This window comes from Nasonia vitripennis, chromosome 5 (assembly GCF_009193385.2).
Source record: "Nasonia vitripennis strain AsymCx chromosome 5, Nvit_psr_1.1, whole genome shotgun sequence".
Taxonomy (NCBI): Eukaryota; Metazoa; Arthropoda; class Insecta; order Hymenoptera; family Pteromalidae; genus Nasonia; species Nasonia vitripennis.
Genome location: NC_045761.1, coordinates 24658799 through 24678974, shown reverse-complemented (window position 1 = coordinate 24678974; position 20176 = coordinate 24658799). Strand labels below are relative to the sequence as shown.

Sequence of the window (20176 nt, the reverse complement as noted above, 5' to 3'; positions counted from 1 at the left end):
GTGGATATCACCGTTGCGATGCTCGAACGATCCAAGCTTGATTGACGAAGAACCAGGTCACGGAATCTTCATTTGGTCTCTTCAGAGCGCGTAGTACAGGATCACGGTCAGGGCGACGTACTCGAGGTTGGCTAGGATGATCTCACCGGTGCTGGCCTGTTGGAGAGGATTTTCGGTGCGGTGATCGTCATGGTTAGGGCTGTCGTGGTTATGGTCGTGTTTTGCGCTGTCCTGATGATTGTCAGGGTCGCGGTTCTGTTGGTATGTCGCGTCCCAGGACTCGCTCTTCAATGCGGCTCTCTTCGTTCGTTCCGAGTGCCTCGATCTCACCTGGGAGTCGTTGCTGTCTGAAGTTGTGTTCTGTAGATGTTCCAAACTCGCTGTAGGGCTGACCATAGATGGTGTTACAGACTTGGGACTCCTCTTGGTGAGCAACGCAGCGGATGCCATGGTTGGTAGATAGAGGTAGGCATAATCCAGTCTTTCCCTGTCGGCAGAGGCCATCTCCATGTTGTCCGAGTTTTCCAGCTTCAACTTCGTCCTGACCAGTTGCACCTTCTTCTTTGACTGTTTCTTCACTCCGTTGCGATCCGGTGGAGACGGAATGAAGACCGGTTCGAAGCTGTCTTTGTACCTTTCCGACGCGGTCTCTCTGATCTCTTCATCCTGCATCATCACCTCCGAGCTTCTATCCAGGTTCTTACCGCTGACCTCAGGTGTTCTCTTCAGAATGGGCTTGAACCCCTTCTCGATGACGATGGAGCCGGGATCGAAACCAGTGTTCTTCGCTGGCTTCATCATCATTGGTCTCAGTAGACTGGTCTTGTGCTCTGTCGGCATGGCGTCGTTCTGGACAGTCTTAGCCTCTATCTTCGATCTCTGTTGTTGCTTGGGCTCGACCTTCACCAACTTTGTCGGCTGATGGTGATAGTAGTGTGGATAAGGATTACTGTGGTATCCATGTTTACCAATTGTTTGCATCCTAGACAGCATTGGACCCTTGTACGCCTTTTTCCTTTCGTATAACACCGGTGCTCTAGATACCGGCATGATTGAACTAGCTGATATCTGAGATTGATACACCGGAGCTACGGACACCGGTCGTCTGCCAGCCTGGAAGTACGAGGTCAACGGAGCTTGGGGTGGTTTTCTTTGCATGAACATCATCTGAGGTGGTGCTGGTGATTGCATTCTGATGTTCTGCGTCTGCGTCCTGGTGTAGACGACGTTCTGCGGAGCGGTGACGGGTACAGAGTAGGATACCCGCATCGGCGTGCCCATCACCTGGTTCACCAGAACAGCCGCTGGTCGCCTCACTACTTGGTGTTGATCTGCAATGGGTTTAGAGTATTGTAAATCGGTTTGCTTGGGATCGGTATCGGGAGACTCGGTGCCGTCGCTGAGCTGCTCCTGGACGACGTGGACCAGGGATGATGGCGATGACGAAGCCAGCGGATGATGATGATGCTGATGATGCTGATGATGGTAGTGTTGTTGATGACGATCGTTATTGTTACTTTCGCGCTGGATTATATAGTTTATGGCGTCGTAGGCGAGTTTAGTAGGCGAGCGGCGCTGGTCCTCGATATACGAGGGCTGCACGTGGGTTAGTTGCGGGACATTGCGGTTGTAATTGTTATTGTAGTTGTTATTGGCGTTATGATGATGATTGTAAAAGTAATGTTGAAGCTGATGGTGATCGCGAAGATAAGGACCTGTTATTAGCTTGCCGGGATTATTAGTCGCCAATTGCGGATGATGGTGATGATGATGAAGAAGCTGCGGATGATGATGATGATTCGCCTGGCCACGCGAGTATTCGTAGTCCTGAGCGGCGTACTCCTGATGCCGCTGGAAGTACTCCGGCGACGGCGTTACCTTACTCGGACTGGCTCTTACACTGGCACCGGTGTCCAGATCCACGGGCTGGTAGCTGTCCTTTTGATCGTTGGGAGACACCCTGACCTCGTGTTGTTCACTGGCCGAGCCGCGTTGGGTGTCACAGCTGTCGTGCACGTGGATCTTCCAGCCCAGATAGCGATGAGTGAAGCACTGTGGCAAAATTTATTTTGGATTATCGAGTGTTCGAGAATTCAAGTACCAATAATATTTTCAATTCAAAGCGACGTTTCACCTGGTAGTAGACGGTGTCGGGTGTGTTCTTGTCGGGTGTCCAGGTGACGATTCCAGGCTCGCCTGGGTCGCACTCAAGTGTCAAGGTGCGCTGGTAAGCGCCGAAGGAAGTGAACTCATCAGCCTCTGGCTGGCTCTGGTCAGGAACCCAGTTGCAGAGACGGCCAACACCGGTGGGACGTACTACGCCGCGCTGTCGGCGAACTCCAGCGAAGATCGTCACATTCTGCATTTTTAAGAACATTTTAATTTACGTTCCACGTTTGAATTATCCATTCTACCAGTCAAAAGTGTTTACCGCTCGTTCTTCGGGCGTCTTGTGCTGGTAACCACCAACGGGATCGTCGGTAATGTAGAAGGGATGATAGCGGGCCGGTTTGTCCTCGTCATTTCCACCCTCGACAACGAAGCTGTACTCCTTGCCACGCACCACGTGGATTTCGGGGATCAGCAGACCGTTAATGTACCAGGAAATTCCCCAGCCCACGTGACCTGTCATATTAAGCATTCGACGCCCCTATTAAATTCTTGTTTTCACATACCCTTGGATTGATCAGACTTTAATCTGTTTTCAATCTTGTATCAATTTCGCCTTATACTATCATTATCAAGTAATTATGTAATGCGTACCAGTGATAGCCGGGTAACCATGTTTACCACCGGTGGGTCCCATCTGGGCGTAGAGGACGCCATCCTCCGGCTCGTAGCACTCGATCGGTGGAATTTCCCAAGCGCCATTCCTGGGAGCTGGTGCCGGGGTAGCCTGTGGCCTGTGGGGTCGTCTCGTCGTTGGCGCGACCTACAAATTAGCAAATTGTAAAATACAAGAATAACCATATTCTCCTGTATGACAACTCATTGCTCTCTTACGTACCTGTGCGTAACTATCTTCCTGGAGCTTCTGGCTCTGCTGTGGTTGCAGCTGCACCCTGTTTTGATGCTGTTGCTGGGGCTGGGCCTCCTGGAGCTCGGGAACAGGGCAGTTCCACGCCGGTGGTCTGCCGAATTCGATGAACCGATCACCCTTGAGGTAGTTGCTGTGGAAGCTGACCTCGCCCTTGTCGTTCAGTGGTCCGATCGCCCAGATCACCGCTTGTGAAATATTCGTGTAAATTTGCCGGTCAAGCTCGTCACTGGCTTTCAAGGGTCGCTGATACGTCACTATGCTGTAACCGTTGACCATCGCTGCGTTCAGCAAACGCACCGAGTTCGTGTTGTCCTGTTGTGAAAATTTAAATTTTATTTTCAATGACGAACGAACCTTGTAGCCGATTTCACTTTCGGTTCGGAACATGAGATGAAACCGTTATGCATACCTGGATCTTGAGATCGGGACAGCTTCCCCGCCCACCGGAACACTGGGACTTGGCATCCAGGAAATAGTCGACGGCGTAGCCCTGAAGCGTCTGTTTGTCAACCCAAGCGACGACGACATCGCCCCCGACCATGACGCTGCGTTTAGGATCGGCAGAGAGACCGAACGACATGTACTGGTTATTGTCTGCAACGGACATGAATTTTGAATATATACAGGCTTTCTCTTTTTTAATCGGCTTCGATGCTGCATATCCGAGTAAATATTTACATTTCCCGTAACCAAAATCACCAAAACACGTCAAAGACGCTATTTCCCTAAAAAGCCAATCGATCGAATCAATCAACGCAGCTGTATCGGTGAAAGTGTCGTTGTTGCCGCGATACACCCATACATGTGTGATATGCAGCATAGCTCCAGACACGGACGTGCCCGAGGCGCACACGCGTATACAGCTTATAGCTATACACCTTTCTCCTCGGCTGCATTTCGCAACGGTCGCAGAGGAGAGAGGCGATTGACGACGATATGTACCGGGATGAGGTTGCTTTCTGCTCGCTCGTCTGGTTCTTCTCTTTTTTTTTTGAAGATGCGAGAAAACATCGTTTACCTTTTCTGGCGGCTACGGACGGGATTTTATTAGAATATTTTTTTTCTCCTAAGGAAATTACTTTCTTCAAAGAAGCTTTTTTTCTTTTTAATTGCTGATTATGCGGAAAAGGGGATCCGCTGCGTATTTCGCCAACGATTAATTAGCGAGATACTCGTGATCTGCGTCGGTACAATATATCGATTTTCCGCTGTGTACAGGCAATCATTTTTTGCGCGGGCTCGGTTTAAAATGCGCGTAATGAAAATTGGCATAATCCTCTCTTTCGAACGAATATACAACGAGGCAGCACGGAAAAATTATAATAATTCATTAAACTTCTGCAATAAGCTAAGAGTTTTTGCAGCCTCCCAAGACGATCCTGCCTTAGGAGTATCGTTTTTTTTTAGCCTCGCGGATTATAAAATAATCCGATTAAGTTTCCAATCAAGATAATTGCTCGGATATTTCAAGCGTCGCCGAGATATTCAAATAATCCGCGGACTCTCGTAAATGCCAATGTTCTGGAAAATAAATTCCCCGTCATTTGGCTTCGAGCTCTTATACCGAATTCTGGAACTTATTACATCTAAAACTATCGCTTTTCATCGAAACCATACACCCACCGGCTAATTAACCAACCACCGCAGCGAGTAAAATCTCCGAAACCCGATCTCGTCTTTCCAGCGTCAATCAATCGTCCACCTATACGTGCCTCCCGATTTTAATTAGGCAAACGAAGAGCATCGGCATAACGACGGCGGGACTAACATGTATATTTCGCTCGCGGCTTTCTGGAACGAATCGGCTTACATAACGAGCCTCGGCTGGAAATCGATACGCGCGTCGTCGTCACGGCGAAAGTTATATGCCGCATCGCTGAGAGATAGCGACGTCGTCTTCCGCTGCGTCGTCGAAGGTCGAGAATAAGAGATTGCAGGTATTGCCTCTTTTTTTTCATTCCGTGGATGCGTGGAAAGGAACAATGAGGAGCTTGCTTACGTGACTTGATTAGCCGTTCGGTTTTGGGTGAACGTATAGTGGGGTTTCAAAGGGTGTTGATTACACGCGGTTACGATCGTTAGTGTTGTTTTGTTGCTGTTAGCTTTTAGATCGTCTATTGTGCCGGGTTAATTGCTATAATCGGCTTTTTAAGAATAAAATCTCCATGCATACGGTAAAAGTCCAAGCACAGAATAGATAAGTCGAAACTTACCGAGCTTTCCGACAAGTTGAACGACGATGCTGTCTCCGGCCACGGCCCATCGAACCTCGAACGCCAGACCGTCCTCCAGGACCTCGCAGTTCAGCTTCGACTGTAAGAACAGGGCAGAGATAAAACTAGACTCTCTCCGATAAAAAAGAGCAATGCAGTACATGGGAAAACCTAAAAGTAGTTGTAGCCGCAACGACGAGAGCGAGAAGTCAGCTGCGCGACTCTGTACATCGGGTAAAGTCGAAAGTTCGTCAATTAGATTGGACCAACTTGTAAATAGCCCGGCGGAGCCGTAATTGCAGTCGCGACACAATGGATTCGATTTCAAACGAGCTTTTTATAGAGAAGAACAAGAGCTTTTTCATTTTTCAGTTCAAAAATCGAACGTCAGAGGTTGTTATAGTAGGTCGAAATATGACGTGTAAGCGCGTATATAGTGCACTGAATATTCAGTGCGTCATCGGCTGCTGCTGCATTGATTTTCAATAGCGATAGATTAACCTAATTAAATATATAACATCGTGATCAAAAAAACACGCGGCTCCCTGTTATTATAAATCGGAGGGGAAAGTCGGTCAAACGTACATATAACTTTGCTTTTTGTTTGAATTACGTACGTTTTATTCGGAAAAAATACTGTGCAGTACAAAAATATATGGTATAATCGTATACAAAATAATACATCTCTGCTATAGTGCAGCTGAAAAATCTCAATTCTGTACGAAAAGTATAAAAATAATCTCGTTGTGTACAGAAATGTATCCCTTTGAAAAAATTGGTATAAAAAATATATATAAAAACTCTGTATTAAAAAAATATATCACTATATCACTACAAACTACGCTAAAATATAAATTACAGAGAGTTAAAGCTTAAAAACACTGGCCATGAAATTTCTCCTCTACTTCCATATCGACGATACAATCCAATAATCGATTTCCCTTATCACAGTCGCGAAGATAATTAATCCTCTCCGAGAGTCATATAATACACATTCCCGCGTTTTTCCTCTTCACGAAAACGCAGACGCTTCCACCAGCGTCGAACGCGCGAAATAAACATTGTGAGTATATTCGTACGTTACACAGAAAAAAGTCACGATACGCGTGAGTATTTATTTTTTGATTCCAACTTGCGAATTCGCTGAAATAGTACATTACAATACGTGTGACTTAAATGATTCGTTTTTATACGGCACAGTTAGCACCCGAGCGCAGCGAGGGCGCTAAGCGCCGTGTAAAACTGAACCATTTAAGTTAAGAGTATCGTATAAAATTCTATAGCACAGACTGCTAAAATCCGCAAGTCTCGCCTATTCGTGACTAAAGTAGTCCTTATTTGCACCGTGAGGTTAGCGCACGAGCGTAGCGAGTGTGATAAATACGGTGCAAAAAAGGACTGATTTAGTCACAGATAGGCGTGACTTGCGGATTTTAGCCATACTGTTCTATAAAGGTATACAAATCGAAATTCGATGGAAGCTTGTATAATGTTATATTGGACGCGAAGAGTTTGCGTGTACATTTTGCTCTATTCCGATGCATGTTTTATCAATAAACTCTAATTATCCTGATTTTCCTGGGTTTTCCGATAAAAGCTGTGTATATGAGTTCTAACGAAAATAAATACTGAAAATACATCATTGATTATATCAACTTGAAAATCCAAAAAAAAAAAAAAAACGCGCAAATTTATTAATTAAGCTTGATATGTAGGTTATTCGAGTCAGCGGTGTGTTAACGTTTAATAACGGATTTTACACTGGAAATATGTACGGGTATGCGAAGGAGCTTTTAATCGTGAAAAATTAAGTTTAAAAAATACGTCAAAGGTTTTCTTTGAATAAACCTTATAATACTGAGAATATATAGAAGACAATTAAAAGTTTTGAACCACCCTCTGTAAAAAAAAAACCGCTGAGAACAAAAGTGTCATTGTCACCTCAAAATCATCAACCGCCTGATCATAAAACGAATGATGAATGTCCCACAAGCGTAAAAACTCGCTGCGTGTAAGCTCGCGTCGCGAGATAAGTAAAGCCGCGGCCGGTTTTTGCTACGGTGTCGCCCCGAGACCCTATTAATAATCAGCGCCGCATTCTGCGGTGCCAGCAAGGCCGATGGGTTTGCCGCCGTAAGGATCTTCACTTAGATTCCAACAAGATTCGCATATACGTTTCTCCGAATCGCGAAGTGGAAGTGAATTCACAAACCAAAAACTGGAACACACTGCGTAAGCAATACACTTTCGTTTTTTACGAGACGCAGAAAAGGATAGTAGTCGTGTCCGATGAATTAGCACTCTGCGCTAAATAAATGTACACAAAAGGGAAAGCAGCGCGGAAAGGAAGGGAGCTAAAATTCAAGTTCTGGACTTTGACGCTCGTGGGAAAAGCGAGACTGGAATGTTAATTGAAAAGCCGGGAGACACATTTCGCGTGCGGTTTCGCTACTCGAGGAAAAGGAAAACGACTCGCGCGTCTTTACACGAGTGTCTAGTTGTACGCGGCTGATCCAATTGAAATTTCCCTTTTTTAAAATTTGGGTTCGTTTGAACAACAATATATACTTCCCTGTGCAGCATCCCTTTCATCGAGCTTCCCCCAAAGTTTGCCCCCCGGAAAAGTATAGACGTACACGAAGCAGCCCAGCTGTGCCGGCGTAAAATTCTCAGCGGAAAACGAATTGCTCGCTCGCGATGGGGAAGACTCCTCTGACGGTTTTCCGATACTTCCGCCGAACACACACGCGCGACAACGACCCCTTCCACTCTCAACGGTTTCCCAACCGATCCACTCGCTCGCACAGTCCCTTAATACTGCACGCGGTAGCTCTCGAGCTTCTGCCTGCCCTGATACTGCTGGAACCTGGCGTGAGCCTGAACCGGTTGACTCTGGGCCACACCACCTCTGTCGACCCTCCTCTGAGCGAGGCTGGGCTGCTGCAAGCCCGTGTAACCGATCAACTCCCCGTCGTCCTGTACGTTAGCCCTCAGCTGGTGCAGCCTGGCGACTATGCCATCGGCAGCCAGCAGCGGCACTCTGTAGTCCAGCGCCGGGACGATCTGGACGTCGGATGTCCCAGGAGCTGGACCGTCTCGGCGCTGGACGAGCAGAGGCCGGTACGTCGTCGGACGCCGGTACTGGTGCTGGTCTTGATGCTGCTGCTGGAGCGCCAGGCTGCTCTGAGCGAGAGCCGCCAGCTGTGAGGTTTCTTGGACGTTGTGTGAGTGTGCCGGTGTCAAGCCCTGTCCCTGCCCTCCGCGCGCATTCTGCAACACACAAGGACAGAGACAGCTTAGCTTGTGGTTCTCTTTTTTCTCGCTCTTGTCGTCGAGGTGGTACGGAGTATAGTGCAAAGGCCAACGTGGTGAAAACGGTCATGGTTCCAGCTCTCCAGGATCCAGTTCAGGACAGGCGAAAAAGCCCCGAGTATGGGCGATTGGAAAGCGGGCCATTTTACATCTCTGCGAGGTACAGGGACGACAACAAGGAGAAATCGACGCCTCTCTCGGATGGTTAAATTTACGAGAGCTCGAGTAGCGAGCGCAGAGCATTATCCCACGTGCGTCGCTCCGATGCACGTAATCGTGTATATTTTAGCGCTGATTTTTCAAACTAGCTGTGTGTACACGTTGGGATCTAACTGGGAAGGTAATAAATCGCAGAAAACTCGCGGCGCTCAATTATCGCATAGATTATACACCGTTTAAAGCTAATTTCACGCTATCAGGGATACCCACGGCAATTTGCCGCGCAGCTTTTTCCTGCTTTCTCGCAGCAGCCGCACGCCCGCAAGAAAGTCGCTCGGTCAACTTTTCACAGACAGCCAACAGTGTTTGCGTCGCCTTTTTTTGCACTTCGTCCCGAAAGTTTGCCGCGTTGTGTGTACGTTGCAGCCCGGCTCTTATCGGGAATTTCAGCCTTCGCTTAGAGCTACGCGAGGAATTATCATTTTCTCTACTAAAGTATCAAACAAACAGAAAAAAAAAATGGTACGTCGCGGTGACAAGACAACAATCCGCTGGCTCTCTTTTCCCCGTCTCCGCGCGCGCGGCTCTCGCTTTGACTGCAGCATCCGATACGAGATAGAGAGACGCCATGTGCGCTCTTCTCTGTGTTTGCACAAAGGAGTATATAGAGGGGGAAAAGTAGCCGGCGAGTCGCCGACTTCGATTGCCCTCTTTTCGCAGAGACCTTTAGGCGCCAGGGCGCTGCTCCCTTGGTGACCGATTTCTGCGAGGGGAGCTGATTTTTCTTAATTATTTCGAATCGAGGGAAGCTCGCGTGGAATCGATGCGTGTTATCATGGGAGAAGCCGAGAGAGGCAAGTTCGAAGCTACGTAGCAGTACTTTGATTTACTGCCGGCGCGCGTTCTATATTCGCGCGCAAAAAACTGCCGAGAGAGAAGAAGCTCGTAAACAAACCATCCGAAAGCAAATACGCGAGCGCAGCTGCTCTAACGAAAAGTACTCCTGCACAGCTCTGATGTATACATGGAATGCGTAAGAGTTTCGCGGAATTCCTCTATACGTGTATAGCTTCCAGTCTTCGTCATCGTCGTTGTTGTCGTCGTTTTTTGCTTTACGTTTGCATTCGACGGAAAGTTTTACGTTTATTCGCGACCCACTTCTCGATGCCGTTTCGTACAAAGAAAATCGGGGCATATCCCGTAGAAGAAAGAGAATAATCGAAAGCTGACTCACCTGTGGCGAGATGCCCAGCATCTTGAGCGAAGGCGGTACGTTGAGGCCCTGCTGGATCTGGACGTGTCCGAAGTCGACGGCGAAGGCCTCGCACCAGACTCCAAAGTGGCCGAGCTGGTGGACGGTCAGGTCACCGGGTAGTGTGAGGACGATGGTCTTGCGGTCGTAGCGGCGAAGCGGCACCTCCTTGCCGTTCTCGTCGGGTACGCGGATACCCTGGGGAGAAGGTGACGGACCCGCGCCCACCCAGAATTTGGCGTCTGTTGAGGGAGCAATTCGTCGATTAGTGGGTGAGCTTTAGGTCTGGCTTTTCAAGGGGCAGGGGAAGCTATAGCCGTAAGCTAGAGGGTTGTCTCGAGACCTCTCTATTTCACGGCCGATTAGAGCTTGTGTTTTCAGTTAGTTTTAAAAGACTTGTGTAACGTAGCTTCGAAGAGATGCAAGTTTTTTACATTTGAATTCGTCCCTTTTTCTTGAGGGTGTTTTCAGCTACGCTTTAATTTTTATCAGGACACCGATTTTGAACCATAAAGCTTGGAATTTCGCGCGAAAGCAAGAGTATATTCGGGCTAATTGCGAGTGTCTCCGCATCGTTTTGGAATTATCCCGAATGGGGGAGTATAATATGAAAGCTTTAGAGTGAGCTTAATCGGGGTTACCTTGGAATTCCAGGGCAACAATTTAGCCCCTGTATATTTCCTCGAGAGTTGAACTGTAATGTTATGCATACAGGGTGCATTGACTGAAATGCAGGTGTCGTATTTATTCTAGAAATGATATTTATTGCGTTGTACATGATTTACGCTGGATCCTCCTCGTGTTCTCGTTTTACAAAGCGTGCGAATCGTGGTGTACATTGTCGTGAATCACATGAATTTGCGTCGTTTTGAAGGAGAAGAATAAATAAACGAGAAAAAGTGCCAAGGATTACCAACCAAAATAGAGTTGGATCTCGTTGCTCGTATAAAAATATAATAATATGTTCGTGTGTAAAAAAATAATAGAAAAACTTAAACAGTGTTTAATAATCAACGATCGTGAGCGACAATATAGGTGATATTGTGATATAATCTCCCTATATGACGTCTCTCACTTCTTTCCTTGTGCGGTATAATAAGGCCCTCGATTGTGCCCTTGATTATGCCTACCTGGAGCGGTGCCGTCGTAGCTGAAGCTCGGGATGAGAAGGGTTTGGGCGTCGACGACGACGGCCGGTTCGGAGCTGACCCCATGGATACCACTCAAGCCTTCAAGCTTCTGCGGCCTCGGGTAGTCGAAGTTGCGAGGGATCTTCACGTCGCCGAAGTTCACCTGTTTGGAGAATCAAGGATGTGCATTGAATTAACCCCCTCTACTCAAACCATTGATAAACAGGTCGAACTAGCGTAAAGGTGTAAATCTTAATCAGAGCATATACACACAACACTCGCCGTCCCAACTAGGCGTGACGTTATAACACACAGGCAGTTCTCGATTTTCCGGAGCCTGAATTTTGAATGTCAAGCCTGGCGTGCGGAGGGGCGTGATTTTCACGCTCCACAAGACGAGGCGGGACGGAAAATTAAAAACCTCAGTGGCGTGCCGAGAACCCGTAATATAATTCAGCGCTTTAACCGGGCACTTCGTTATACGAGTAAGAGAGAGAGAGAGAGAGAGAGAGAGAGAGAGAGAGAGAGAGAGAGAGAGAGAGAGCTGTGCTCGCGGCCCGGATTATGCGTGCACGCTGCAGGCTTTATGGCGGCCGCGAATCTGGAGCGGCGAGCGTAATGCTCGGACTAAGTGAGCCGAGTGTATGCGCGGAGCCTTTAAGATTTCCGTCCCGCAGCTGCTGTGTGTGCTGTTGTTTATTTTTAGTTAACGGCTCGATTAGGAATTCAGAGGAAAACTCACGGCGAACTCGTCGCACCAGACGGAGAACCACTTGATGTTGGCCAGGGTCTTGCCCTCGGGAAGCGTCAGGGTGATGTCCTTCTTCCTGTAGCGCTTGAGGACGTTCGTCCTGCGTTTCCAAAAACGATCCACCATTACACGTATAACCCTCCAGTCGAAAAAAAAATACACATACAATCCTTAATTATACTCACGTTCCGCGCTCATCCCGGACCTTGAATCCGTTGTTGCCGACGATCTTCGTGTGGCCGGCGTAGAAGTAAGCGGCTGCGAACAGAAATTATTCGTGAAATTCTTAACCAAATCGAGCAATTTCACGAGCGAGCTGGCAAACAAATCATCGAAGCTACTACGCGTACTAGACTCGTAAAAATCGAGATTCCTTCGAAAGTCCCATTATATCTCGTACTGCATCTGCTTTCTCGCGGCTGCAAAAATATTCTCGCGCGCGAGCGACAAAACGCGAGAAACTGGTTCTCGCGATAATAACGCTGCAGCGAAAGTTTACGGCTTTTCTCCCCTTTTTACACACACACATCTATATATGCGCGACGCGGCCAACGCCTAAGATGTGTTGCATATATAGTGTATACGTGCACTGGAGCGATGAAAGTTATATATCGTGGGATCCGCGAGTGCAGCGGTTTTTTTGCCGATGTGCGCTGGACCGTGCGAGTATCAGTGGGTGTGGCGTGGGCTGTTGTTGTGACCAGGTTTGACCTAGTGAGCTCCGATCGCACGTGTGCGCGGGAGAATTCGCGGAATTTTTCGGCGTAATTTGTGTACGCACTTCTGCACGCACATGTATGTTAATGGAGCTAGTATAACGGCTCTGGTGTATAATTTTATTAAATTTATCTTGCGCGCGAATCTTGTAATATAACAGGTCCGCTGTGTAATTATCCAGGAAAGTCTGTGTATCGGAGTGAAAGTTCACATTGTCAAAATAAAACAAACGAAAACAGCCGCGCTTGATTTACGTAACCCACGTCGTCTGCACAGCCACGAAATAGCCGTATAAAAGCTTACACAGCCACTCGGCAAGTTTTCTCCCTCGCAAGTATACATACCTGGCCCTTCGCCGTCGTACGTAAAGTCTTTGATGAAGAGCGTCCTGGCATCGACTGCGTAAACTTCGCCGCTGACTCCGTGATGAAGTTGAGATAGCTTGCCAATGAGTTTCCCGTAGTACGCGGCGCTGCATTGTTCTGTAATTACAAGGAGGACAGAGCGTTATTACATCCACTTTGTCTTGTTTTTCTTTCTTTTTGCGCAACGTCTCTCGCCGTTTACGCAATCGTAAACACAGATCGGATCGAGGCGTTAACGCGTAACGGGCCGTTAAGCGCGGGAAAATTCAAAATTAGGCCGGATCAAGCTTCATCTCGTTACTCGGCCCACCCGGAGAGAGAGTATCTCGTCGGTAATTAAGATCCACGACTTCTCGTCGACTGGTATCTGAATTGCAGCTCGACATAATGCGCACACAGAGACAGCCTTGTACGGCTACTGGCTAACGGTGCGTATACATACGTCGCTGCCCGATCGCTTTTCTCTCCTCATGCAAAACGAGGCCTTCTCTCCTCGTTAGGGTCGCTTCGACGGAAAATGCATGAGTACTCGGAACTATGCCGAGAGGAAGACTCTATGTGTATGTGTGTGTGTCTGTGTCTGTGTGTGTGTGCAGTCCGATGACGTTGTCGTCGAGTGACGGAGACGATATAATGGGCATGGGGTGAACCGAGAGAGACGAGTCATCGGGGGATTTTCGTTTCCTTTTGTTTTCGTATGCGATATACTTCCACGGCCTAGTTTCCTCGGGACGATTTCGAGAAGCAATTAATTCGAATCGTCTCGGTCGAGCGAAAAATAGAGAAGCACGGAGATTATAAGTGGAAACAGACGGCTATTGTCAGACATCAGCACATACGTTCGTAACATCGTATCGACTACCTAAACCCTCGGCCGAAACAGTAGCAGCTGTATGGAAGAAGCAATAAACTCGGGAGACAAAAGTAGAACGAAACGTGCGCGGCAAGTCGTCCACAAGACTTTCGCGAATAAATACACACACATATACAGAGAAAAGTACCGAAATTCGAAACTCCACGCAGACGTGCGATCGTTCGTTACCTTCGGCTCTTTGAATCGCGTCGACTGTTATTTACCTCCACGCAGAGGCTTTCCTCTCTCGTTACGTCTATACCCATACACACAGCCTCTTCACGACTGAGTTCGTTACCCTGGATTCGAGCGATGCGTCGTCGAGGCTCGTTTATACTCGTTATTTGCGCGCGCACGAGGAGCCGAGGGACAATTTATTCGATTTCGAGGATGAAAGAAAAAAAAGCATCGGACATACACCCTTAGAGTAACAAAACTCCGTCATATCACGTGTCGGAGCGCAAGCGGACGCGTAATCCTTCGGTGTTTTAATTAAAGGAGCAGTGCACTGCACCGAGAGCTTATACCGATTAATTAGCTTCTCCGTGCGCGAATCCGGGACGCTGACCGTTTAGTTCGGCTTTCTCCCGTTATCGACACGGAGGCGCTGATGGGCTGGACGTGGATTTTTCTCTCGAGATCGATGAATTATTGTTGCTAATGTAGCGAGACGCTACTCTACAGCTGTGGCCTGGATTCGACGCTTTCGTGGAAATGGAAATAGTTAAGGAATAAGGAGCTACATTAGGATGTATAAGTTCGCCGAGAGGTAGCGCGGGAAAATTGAAAAGTTTATTAACGCGCTGTACTATCGACGTTGTTACAATTTATTTACGGAAACATTATTTTTCACGAGCTTCGCGTATAAAGATAAGCTCTCGGTGCTCATTAATCCCGACGTTTATTGTATAAATTTTTGAAATTAATAAACCGATCGACGCGTTAATTACACGTTGGCGGTAAATTTATCCCAGTATGCGTCATCAGAGTTGCGCGTGTAATTAATAAAAATGTAATTTCAAAAAACGTATAACCCATCCGCTGTCGCACTCGAGCTGAAAAACCAAAAGAAAGAGATCTTTCTGTCTCTCTCTCTCTCTCTCTCTCTCTCTCTCTCTCTCTCTCTCTCTCTCTCTCTCTCGGCGCTTCGAACTAATGGCCGACCCATTTTTTGCCATCTATCCAATCTATTTTTAGCTTCTCTCTCTCGCTCTATCGCACACTTGAAATGCACTCGCAGAAAGTGCACATATTTGTGCACTTACCGGGGCTCACGCACGTTTACCTAGATTCCCGGCGCCTTGCGGTTTTCGCGCCTTTAATACACTCACACCGCGCTGTGCTCCGCTTTTGGCTCTCGCTCTTCTTGCTGTACCAGCCTTATAGGTGCACAGCGGCGTCATTGTTTCGTCGCGCTTCGGTTCCGCGCGCGGCTCGCGCAGAGAGAGAGTGAGAAGTGCGCACTGGATTGTGACTCGAAAATATGATTCAACAATCACAAAAATGTGAAATTCGTTGCTAATCCACAGCCGATAAACAAACGTATCCGCACACTTCCCGCAATTTCTCTCATCTAACCCACATCGGCCATCACCTCACGAAAAACTGCAAGTAATAAAGCAAATTACACTTGCCGCGTATACATAGCTGCCATCGCGCGATCATTAGCCCTGGCCGCCAAAATGAAAAGCAACGCGTATACCGTGATTGATCGCGACGTTCGATTGATCATACTCTCGGGATATATCTTGACGCGCTCGTGATATCGCACACCTATATACACTGCACAAATTCAGCGTCATGAATTAGCAGCTGCGACGAGAGCCGAATACGGAATGCGTCGATTCAAATTGAACGGAGAGAGAGAGAGAGATCGGCTTGATGACCGACTCGTTACGCTGTTTTGAGAGGATATAACGATTATTTATCGAGGAGATTTCGAACGCTGAGAGTCGTAACTCATACGCTTACACACACATCCGAGAGAGAAGAAATCCTCCTCTCGTCGACGAGAAAAGAATGTGAGTCAGTGAACCCTTGACATTTCCAGCATATAAACGCGTGTATAGTTCCCGCGAGGAGAAAGCAAGCGACGACGTAATTGGCGGCTCGCTTATACATATGCTCGTGCGAGTGTCGCAACGCTTATACGTGTATCCGAGGAGTATTTCGTTTATTATCCTGCGCGAGGTATACGCTCTCGAAGAGATCCGATCGATTATGCGATGATGACTCGGCGCGACGAGAGAGAATTTTCTTCGGTTATACTTCTTCTTATTTTTTGCACACGTGTGCGTGGGAAATTAGCGTTGTGTAATTATCGATCGATTGTGGATCATCGCTTCTTTCGCTCGGATCAGCGGAATTATTTACAATAACGCGTATGGAGAATAAACTGAAAGATTTTATCGGAGAATAATTGCTTGGAACGCGTACGAGTGTACTCGGGTCGTCGTTAGCGTAAATCATAAATAAACCGTCTCTAAACGTCAGATATACATTCGCGATGACGAAACGAGAAAATATTACTCATTTTGCAGAATAAGAGACGAAGTGGCATATAAATCTGCTGACTAACGCACAATCCACTAGAGAATCAAGGCTGCGCGAGCGAAATTAATATTTTCACGGTGTAATCTTCGCACACTTTATGCATAAGAGAGAAAGAAGAATGTCTTCGAAAGAAATCGAAAGTTTCCGAGAATCGAAGCCGATTAATGCAGTCCGCGCCACAACTCTCGCGCGGGACAAAGAGTCACACGCACAGATGTACCAAGACAGTCGCGGCGACAAGATCGGTTGAGAAACCCGCGCCTGTATACAAATCTCCCGACACAAATCTCCGCGATACTCGAATAATCCTCATTTATCGCGCGAGTCGGCTTTTTATTTTACATCTCTCTCTTTCTCGCGTCTATTTGCACTTCCTCCCCTACACGCGTTGCGACAGCTGTCCTCGCAGCTCTGATGCAAACGCGATTTACCGTCCCATCACACGCGTTCCGCAATCGAATATCCTTTTTTCTTTCATCTCTCGCCGCGACTCTTTCCCTCGAGCTTTTCATTCCTCTTGCATTTCGGCGAATCAAATTGGAGTGCGAAACGCTTTTTCTTCTCGGAAGCAGTCGCGGTAAACAGTAGACTCTAGAGAAAGAGAGAGAGAGAGAGAGAGAGAGAGAGAGAGAGAGAGAGAGAGAGAGAGAGAGAGAGGAAAAAGTATATACGTGGGAGAAGCGTGTCAGAATCATTAAGCATCTTATTATCCTCGGCGCTCGCTCATTAACCGCTGATGCCCAGTGCGTCTCGTAAAGAAGAGGATCTCCCCCTGCAGCCATAGAAAGGAGGAGAAAAAAACGCCGGCGCGTAATCGCGCGAGGAGATGAGCGTAATCAGCAGGTAGAATGCTGTGGCACGCGCGAGAAGAGAGAGATAGAGAGAGGGCTGTTTCGTGATTATTTTTTCTCCTTCGGTATCATGTCGGGCGATCGGAGCGTTTGGCACGTCGGGAAAGATTAAAAAAAAATCTTTCGAATGTATATCTTGGAATAAAAGGCTACGGAAATAGAAAGCAGATTCACCTTTCTCTCGGAATTCATCCAGAGCGACAATTTGTCAGGGTCCGATAGATGGCGGATTGACGCGACGAGGGAGACAGCGGAGAGCTTGGGCCGAGGAAAAAATGAAGGAGAAGACGACGTCGCTGGAAGAAAAGTCCAAGGGGACAATCCGAAAAGGAGAGAGAAAAAAAAGGCACGTACAATCCGGTAGGCGACGCGGACGAAGAAAGAGAATTATCGGCCGTTCGCTCGGAAAAAACTTTTCGGCGACGATTAAGCCTCGACCTTTTTTCTCTCTTTCTCTCTCTCTCTTCGATGCTGTACACTCCGAGGAAGAAAGTTGTTGTCGCCGCCAAGTTCTTTTTCTCATAGTGATGTTATTCCAATAGAGAATAAAAGAAGTTCCTTAATTCTTAAAATTAAGATAAGAGACTAGCCGCTTGTACCGCCCAGGAAAAGCCCAAAGGCTCCAGGAAGCCATGCCACGGCTGTCGCGGAAGTTTAATTGCAGTAGGCGTGCCTTATATACAACGTAGCCGCCGAGAAAAAGCGCGCGAAAGTCGTCCGCGAAACAGACCGGCAACATTGACACTGAACCAAGGTGTTTTGTTTCGCGAGATATCTCCGTTAATTTTTCGCTCTCCTCGATCTTGCGGTCTGTACCTTCTTTTTCGGACCGGCGCGCACGCGACTTCCTGCTATGGAACAGCGCTTGCGTAAGGCCTTTGTGTATCGTAATTACATTAGCAGGCGAGCGATTTCTCTCGGCGAGAATTATACACGTTGTAACGATGTAAATAGAAAAAAGGAGAAAAAAATTCTTTGGGGCACGATTCACGTCGATTTCCTGTCGTGGCCGTGTCGAATTGCCGAGATATCCTTCAGAGTCGACGGAGTTGGGAAGAAGAAGATTCCGCAAGATTGGTCAGGAAAATGAGCGTCGCCGCTTTGAAATTGCGCGCCGCGTGTTCATTACACCGGAGGATGGTAGCTATAGCTGTGGCAAATCACGACGCGCACGATTTAACGTCTCTGCGGGGGATGTGGTGAGGTGGAATTTCGAAAATTTGCGGGAGGACGATGGGGGAGAGATTTTTGGAGTTGAGAAGCGCAGCTAATGCCGGCGGTGATTACTTCTACGAACCGATCTCTATGTAATTACTTTTGAATATTCATGTGTTTTGATAAAATCGTAACGATACGAGTGTAACTGTATTATGCGCTTTCATTTCGTAAACACGCGGCGAAAGATGTTGCTCGGGATAATTAGGCCATCCGGTTAGTTTTGAATGTTTAAAGTCCGAAACGCGCTCGCATTTGAAAACCATCCGATTATCCATTTTTTAAAAAATCAAATAATTAATTTCAAGCCGCTTAGTAGCCGCAGTGAAACTTTAGATCATACCCTCATACTTCCTTCTCCCGCGCTTATGTTATCGAGTATCTGCGTTTCTAATTTTTACGTAACCCCGAGTATTGAGCAAGAGAGCTATAATGTCACATTCGATATATCGCGAATGTCCGCTCGCGCTATACCTGATCGGGTTCCTTAATACCATAGCTACGTACAACTATTATTATATTGTAACGAGTGAAATTAAAAAAAAAATAGTTTAAAATAATTTATCGAAACAAAATGCACTATATAAAATAAAATACAGTAAAAAAAAACACTCACGCGCAGCGACGAGAAGCACCGCGGTGGTGACTAGAAGGCCCAGCGAGGAGCGGCCGCAGCACCGAGCCGGTGTAGGTGATCGCGTCATGGTATCTTCTCGCTTACTGTCGCTGAAACTCACCGCCGGGCATTCAGATAGCTTCGCTGCGCGCTGCAGCTTTTCCCCCACTACCAGCCGGGCCTTAAGTCCCTCTCTCGCTCGCTCCCACCTTCGCGCAATGCCCTCTTTCTCTCGCGCCTCTCTCTTCCCCCTCTTCTCTCTCGGTATCGCATCAAACTCGTGCTGCGCTATATATCTGTGTATATAAACGATCCTTTTATTTAGAGAGAGAGAGAGAGAGAGAGAGAGAGAGAGAGAGAGAGAGAGAGAGAGAGAGAGAGAGAGAGAGAGCAAGAGAGAGAGAGAGAGAGAGAGCAAGAGAGAGAGAGAGAGAGAGAGAGCAAGAGAGAGAGAGAGAGCAAGAGAGAGAGAGAGAGAGAGAGACGTCGTTTGTTTATCCTACCGAGTTTTTGGGGTTAGCCAGAAATGAAACGATTTTCGGGGAGAGAGAAAAGTAGGCGCAATTTCGAGGTAATGCCGCTAATTTTGCTGGCGCTTTTGTAACCGACATTGTACACACTTATGGAAACACCGCAATTCTTTTTCGGCTCGCTCTGGCCTGATTCTCCGCGAGTTTGCGGTGCATCCGCGACAACTACCCGCTGGGGTTATTATTACGAGAAAGGTTAGTAATAACGTTTGCGACGTGGATATACTTTTGTGTGGTTTTTCGTTTGACAAATTAAACGGCCAGCCGCGATTACAGGTTTCTCGAGATGGTTACAATATTTTTTTTTACGCTGAAATGAGAGCAAAGTTCTTTTTAAAGTATCTCGGGTACTAGCGGTCGTGAGTATGTAAACACAACGAATCTTTATACACTTATCAAGAGTAGGAAGTAAAAGGCTAAAAAAAGCGAGCACTGACACGAGATTTTACCGCAGCTTCCGCTAGCTTTGAAAAGTAAAAATTCACATGCCAGGTCAATGGGAAATACAAGTCAACTCGCGCTTTGTGTATGTCTCTATGTAGGGCAGCCCTCTGAGTTTGGATTTTTCCTAGATTTTCAAATCGTTCCGTGAAAATTCGGAAAATCTCTACGATAACGC

The 20176-nt window shown here is 47.3% G+C and overlaps 1 protein-coding gene across 2 annotated transcripts; it reads right to left on the bottom strand.

Annotated features, from left to right (window-relative positions):
- Window positions 1–1201: 1201 nt before the first annotated feature.
- On the bottom strand, window positions 1202–19226 carry LOC100122887 (protein Skeletor, isoforms B/C). Of its 2 annotated transcripts, XM_031931552.2 has the most exons (14): window positions 19028–19183; window positions 12919–13056; window positions 12043–12115; window positions 11849–11957; window positions 11107–11269; window positions 9959–10218; window positions 5254–5353; window positions 3450–3634; window positions 3008–3352; window positions 2764–2932; window positions 2432–2625; window positions 2135–2359; window positions 1900–2052; window positions 1202–1331 (listed from the first exon to the last, which is right to left on the bottom strand). In XM_031931552.2, exons 1-14 carry the CDS (start codon window positions 19113–19115, stop codon window positions 1317–1319), a joined length of 2217 nt encoding a protein of 738 aa, XP_031787412.1. In that variant the 5' UTR covers window positions 19116–19183; the 3' UTR covers window positions 1202–1316. The 2 variants fall into 2 exon arrangements, with proteins under 2 accessions (XP_031787412.1, XP_016841577.1); XM_016986088.3 differs by lacking the exons at window positions 1202–1331; window positions 1900–2052; window positions 2135–2359; ... (3 more) ...; window positions 3450–3634; window positions 5254–5353 and adding an exon at window positions 6601–8523 and having other exon boundaries at window positions 19028–19226.
- Window positions 19227–20176: the final 950 nt, after the last annotated feature.

Coding starts and splice junctions, on each gene's coding strand:
- LOC100122887 (XM_031931552.2), bottom strand. CDS start 19,115: ATGACGCGATCACCTACACCGGCTCGGTGCTGCGGCCGCTCCTCGCTG. Junction 13,057..19,027: donor GGTGCTTCTCGTCGCTGCGC/GTGAGTGTTTTT, acceptor TTGTAATTACAG/AACAATGCAGCGCCGCGTAC. Junction 2,626..2,763: donor TGGTTACCCGGCTATCACTG/GTACGCATTACA, acceptor TTAATATGACAG/GTCACGTGGGCTGGGGAATT.